Below are 5,971 nucleotides of genomic sequence, written 5' to 3'. Positions count from 1 at the left end.
GTGCGGCAAGGTAGCCTCGATCTCTTCTGACCAGATCTGGATCAGGTCCGGGTTGCTATCAGCATCTGATGCGACGAGACCAACACAATTTTTTCCCCTAGAATAATGTGTGTGACTCGGAGAAATGACGAGGCGTGCAGGGAGCAGGCAATGCAATGTGGCCGTGCCGGCGACAGGTGGCGTGGCCATCCGGTACACACAAGATTCAGACGCAGGAAAGGAGGCAATAATGCAGGGAGAGGCTCACGATCCCGGGCTTCCAAGTCACATGCTGCATCGCCTACTGATGAGATGAGAGAGACCGGCCGGCTGATTTGGCAGGCTAGCAGGATGGTTGTAGATAGACGGCCTCTGGCAGCACCCAAGGGCCGGTTTTTGTATGGACCAGAAAGTGGCTTATAGGTTGTGTGACGATTTTGCCCTTGGGGTTTTGGGATGATGGATGGTGTGGTGGTGCACTTGGCATTACAAGTGGTGTGTGTATATATATATGGGGGTAATAATCTGGGACAGTGACCGTGCTGCGAGATCGTATGGTCGGGAACATTGTTTCGGTGTTTGTCCCTGTAGCTAGAGAAGGGGAAATGGCTATGGGTTTGTAGGTGCTGGCGACCGATGTTTCGTAATTGAGCACGTGCCTAATAAGAACTGCACCTTATCATAGGTTGAGGTCTGATAGACGACTTTAGAAGAGAAAGAAAAGAGAGCACAACTAACATCGGTTGAAGATCGCGTAAGCACGCACGTGTCCGTAAAAGAGAGGCAAATAAAAGTGTCAAAGGATTTTAATTCCTTGACAACTGGAAGCTTATTGTTACATACATGAAGACTAACAAAATTGGGAAACAAAACTCGCAAATTATTCGTTCATTCCACCAGCTAGGGGATCGGAACAAAAACTAACCCACATGATGCTCAAAAGCTTTGATGGCATAAACGTAACTTGCTCCGGGACCGTGCTTGGCTCCTTGGGCTCACACGAGCCACCAACTAGCCAATCATGGGACGGCAAAACTCGAGACTGAATTCTCATTGGCAAATTCGGTTCTCCACGTATCACAAATGGACGGCGATGTCGAATCTACTGCCAGGAACATGGGGCCATGCGGTGCAGCAGCTGCTAACAACCCTGGCTGGCGACACCTTGACTACAGGAGCATCTTGTTCCCATCTCTTCGTGTACGTGGCCCAGTAGTGGCCAATGGATCGGAGAAGAAACACGTCACAAATTAAATAGAAAATGTGGCATTTGGATCAAAGGGCAATAATATTTATTTGAAACAGAAAGGGCAATAATTGGAGAACCGATGAATGGATTGCTTGGCTGATCATCTTATTGTGACCTGGATTTAAAATGGATCCTCAGGTCAGAATGCCCAATTGCCAACCAGATCAGATCGCCGATGGCTGATGTTGTGGTTCTTTTCCTTTTTTCTTTTTTTTTTTGGATTTGAGACAGCTGCCGGTGCAATTCTGGAACTGCAAAACCGTCTGCACCGTTTATTTGCATACACTAAAATTTTTTGTGATGAGATGACGCTGAAAATGCATTTTCATTTCTCATTGATATCGCTGACCATTCAGTTGTGATGTTCCTCGAGACCGTAATGCTGGAGGCAACTTGCATGGCACGCCCTTTTGCATGCTGGTTGATTGCATGATGTAGAGTGTAAACAAAAAAGATACGCAGGACGCCATATCTCGGTTGCCTCTCTGCAAATGTAAAATGGATAATGGACTCGTGGACAGATAAAGAAAGAGAGCTGCGATCACGAGTCTGTGATTTTGTCAACCAGGCGTTTGCGGGCCATAGATGCCTCAAGAAAGGATGAACAATAATTTCCATAATCTAACAAGAATAATAAAATTAGGAACCGGTTGATGCATGGATTGGCCGGTGATCATCCTGTGACCTGGATTTAAAAATATACGCGTCGTCCTCGGATCAGATCGTGCGGTTTAACTTGGACTGCAAAACATAATCTTCTGACGATTACGGTCAAAGGGAGCAGCTGTCGTTGGATCTTGCTTGATCTCTGTCGACCTGGACTTCAATTGCGCTGCTGTGCCATGCCGCAGTGGAAGCTTCAATTGATGTGCATGATGTGAACAAGAAGATACGCGGCGCGGCATGTCTCTGCAAACGGGGAAAACAGGTGCAGGTTAAACAAGGAAAATGCTGCTGTCATCAGTCTGATTTGGTCCACCACCGCGTTCTTTTTTTTTTCTTCTTCTTTTGCGCAGTGGTCAAACAGCCGATGAGTGAACAGATGGAAACCCGGTAGAAGCAAAGCGTCCAGCCGCAGCAGTTTCAGAAGGCACAAGTCTAATCAGGGCCTGTGCTCTCCGACAGTGTGGTGTTGCAGATGCTGAACTGCTGATGGCGCCAATGCATGTGTTCCCCCAATTCATGTGTCCTCTGCCTGTGCTGTGTCCTACACTGCTCTAAACACAGCAGCACACTGCCCTGGCCGAGCTGATGGCATGCATGGTCCCTATAAGGGAAGCGATATGTGTGGTCAAATGTTCGGCTGTTCCTGAAGCTCGGTTGAGGGCGACTGCCTCAATACTTACTTTGCCATGCAAGGGCTTAGGATTCTTCTGACACCTACAGCACCTTTCAAACAGTTGGTTGCCTGGATACCTTGTTATGAGGCCAGAAACACGGCTCATGGATCCAGGGTTCACACTTTCTTAAGCCTGAGCAGAGAGCCAGCCGCCAGCAGTCGTGAAACCAAGAAAACCAGCCCCATCAGAGGCCTTGTTCAGTTAGATTAGATGGAAGGGAATCCCTCTCCCCGATATTGCAAGGAAGAAATGGCGACAAAAAGAAGAAATGACCACAGGGAAAAAGAACTGAGTACCTAGCTTAGCAACCATACCAAAATTTGGTAGCCCAAGTTTCGGCACCCATGTACATTCAAAGCTCAGATAAGATTCAGCTCAATAACAGTTGCTACTGTCAGATTCGTTGATGGCTTCCCAACCTGTACCTTACTTGAAACACATCCCGATCAGATTCATTGAACTCGGCAAAGAGAACAACACTTGGCAACACTATGATTGCGGTACAGTACATGATAATACATCAGAACCAAGAGATGTTGGCATGCCGCGGACATGAAACTTCACAGCATTTCTTGCTGCCAACACCAACACTTTAAAGTGTCAAAGAACAAACAACACCTTAACAACACCTGTTACCTCGTCGCTGGAGTTGTAAAAGCAATTGCAGCAATTTGCATGCATAGATGGAGCACAGCAAAATGACATTTTTTTAACTCCATATGATTGTGTAAAGTTGGAACAAGCACTATAGATGAATGCCAGGTTTTACGACAAATATAATGGAGCGGAAACTATGAAAGTAAAACATTGTGCCAGGACAATTGATTTGTAACTGCAAGATTCCACACACTGTTGCATAACAGAGTAAACAGAGTATAAGCAAAAAATTGGACCCTGTTCTGTTTTCAAAGTAACCTATCCCAAGGACAACTGGTAAAACTAGACTGCAAAAATAAACAGAATAACAAATAATATCTTTCAATTTTTCAAAGCAACTCCAAATAAACGCATCCCACAGAGAACTGGGATACAAAATTTTAGCAAAGATACAAAGAATTTTCAAAGCAATTAATCTTTTTTTAGGTTTTAGCGAGGATACAAAGTGCACTCAATTTTCAAAGCAATTAATCTTTTTTTAGGTTTTAGTGAATATACAAAATACAAGTGGGCTAACTGCTTCATTGTGTGCCTTTGCCTAGTTCATTTAATCCAAAGGTAGACAATTGACTTAGCACAGATTACTACATGTTTTTTTGTCAACTGAGATTCATAGCCTGCATCTATACCTATTTCTAAAGCACATAAGGTTTCCATCTAAATATTTGGTTAGTCCGCCTTGTGTCATTGACAGGTGGGCCTTAGTCCATCCCGTATGCGAGTCGGACCAGCCCTCCGTCCACGACTCATCACGTAGATCCCTACAAATTAACGTACGGGCAACTATACGTATCCGATACTTATACCAACTTTGTCCGTAGCAAAGCACGGGCATATCTGCCTAGTATATATAAAGCAGACAACTGAGTGGAAACAATCACTATCAGGTTACATCAAATTCCACCCACACAAGAAACCAATATAAGTTGTTTCGGCAAAGAACATCCATCTACAGATACTCAGACCTGATCATCCATACCAGGACACATGCATACTGTTAGGATACCTATCATTACATGCAAACTGCAGGTTTTAGATGTTTGATTATATCACTAAGAGAATGGCAAAAAGACACAAAGAGTTAAATTCTAACATAGACCAATTTCTGAATAATTTAGACACGAGAAGATTAGATTACAGTTAGCATTATAATTTAAATGTAACTTAATATAATAAGTAGCACTAAAAAAATAACATATGAGTCAATTGATCATTCAAAGAGGGCAAATATTGCAAGACAGGCATAAACAACAGTGTAAAAGGAAGAGATAAGATCTCCAAAGAAGTAAGAAAAAAGCAACAACAGAATAATGGGCTCAACTAAAATTGGAACTGCACAATCTCTGCAAGTATTAGTTATTAGCCAACTATAGGTAGCCACCAAAATGCTGCGAAAAAAAAAAATTGTAAGCTGACAGGTGAAATTAAGGGGAGCTCTTTTAGCTAATGTTAGCCTGATAGTGCAAGACCATCATTTAGCATGTTGCCACTTTTTTGGATCATTGCAGCAGATATAACCAGGCATGCAAAATTGCAAGCTAACTTTCAGCTGATATGTTAATTTAGTACCACAATTGTCTAATATTTCAATGTCATATAGCTCTGAAAACAGTACCAAAACAAGTTGAGTCATGTCGACGGACCACACATATCGCTCTGAAAGACCGATTACTTGTTCTTCCCGGACTTCTTCTTACCCCCTGCCCCCGCGCCGGCGGAGCTGACCTGTGGGCGCGGGTGGCGCTCGGCCTCGGCGGCGTCGAGCCACTTGAGCGGGTTGCGGTTGAAGAAGGGCCAGTTGGGGACGGTGACGAGCGCCGTGAGCACGACGCCGCCGGCGTAGACGAGCAGCATGAGCTGGAAGTCCCCGCGCACGTAGCCCGCCAGGAACGCCGCCACGGCCGACGCGACAAGCAGCACCTGCATCAGCATCTCCGCGAGCTTCTGCCCCTGCCAATCCATCCTCTGCCACGAATCAAGAACCAAGACCCGGGTGAGCGAGAGTGTTCCAAGAAGAGGAGGAAAAAAGAATGGATCTCGGATGGATCCCCGCAAGAACGACCCCGGATCTAAATGCTCCCGGCGCGGAAAAGAGAGATTCTTGCGGAACTGATACGGATCGTGGTAGGGATTCCTTACCGAGGGAAGGGAGACCGTTCGGGGATGTCTCGAGGCCGGCGGGCTGGGAGGAAGAAGGGGAGAGGCGTCGACTGGGTTTGGTGGCCTCGCCGTGCCGGCGTCGGGTCGAGGGGAAAGGAGAAGAGGACGAATTAGACCAATGCACAGGGGGCGTGTCCCATATTTTCGTCAAGGTCCTGATGGCGAACACTCGAGGGTCCTTTCTACAATTTTTGCAAATGATATTCTGAATTTCTGATATAGTCTACAAACTCTCGAATCCGTGCAAATTAGCCTCAAATGCCTATGTGGCGTGCCACCGTGGCACCCATGTAGCTTGATGACTAGGTTTAGGTTTTTAATTATTTTGAAAATAGAATTACAGTTGAATGAATAATATAGAAAAATATCTAAACGCCACAAAAAAATTTAGAAAACTTTCCTAGAGTACATAGTGATGCAAGGAACCCAAAAGAATATCTAAACCTCAAATAGAGTTTTAGAATATCCAAATACACCCAAAATACAACAAAAGAAATGTAAGGTCTCATAAATACCAAAATAATTATAATAAATAACAAAAATTAGAATGCCATATTTTGTGCATACATAGGGGTTGCAAAGGGAA

General features: G+C 44.7%; 1 protein-coding gene across 1 annotated transcript; it reads right to left on the bottom strand.

Annotated features, from left to right (window-relative positions):
• Positions 1 to 4,737: 4,737 nt before the first annotated feature.
• LOC112884130 (probable signal peptidase complex subunit 1) lies at positions 4,738 to 5,527 on the bottom strand. Its single transcript, XM_025949471.1, has 2 exons — positions 5,365 to 5,527; positions 4,738 to 5,190 (listed from the first exon to the last, which is right to left on the bottom strand). The coding sequence occupies exon 2, from the start codon at positions 5,185 to 5,187 to the stop codon at positions 4,894 to 4,896; it is 294 nt and encodes a 97-aa protein (XP_025805256.1). The 5' UTR covers positions 5,188 to 5,190; positions 5,365 to 5,527; the 3' UTR covers positions 4,738 to 4,893.
• Positions 5,528 to 5,971: the final 444 nt, after the last annotated feature.

Source organism: Panicum hallii, chromosome 3 (genome assembly GCF_002211085.1).
Source record: "Panicum hallii strain FIL2 chromosome 3, PHallii_v3.1, whole genome shotgun sequence".
NCBI classification, from domain to species: domain Eukaryota; kingdom Viridiplantae; phylum Streptophyta; class Magnoliopsida; order Poales; family Poaceae; genus Panicum; species Panicum hallii.
The sequence above is the reverse complement of the archived record's forward strand: the minus strand, read 5'-3'. Positions and strand labels throughout refer to the sequence as shown.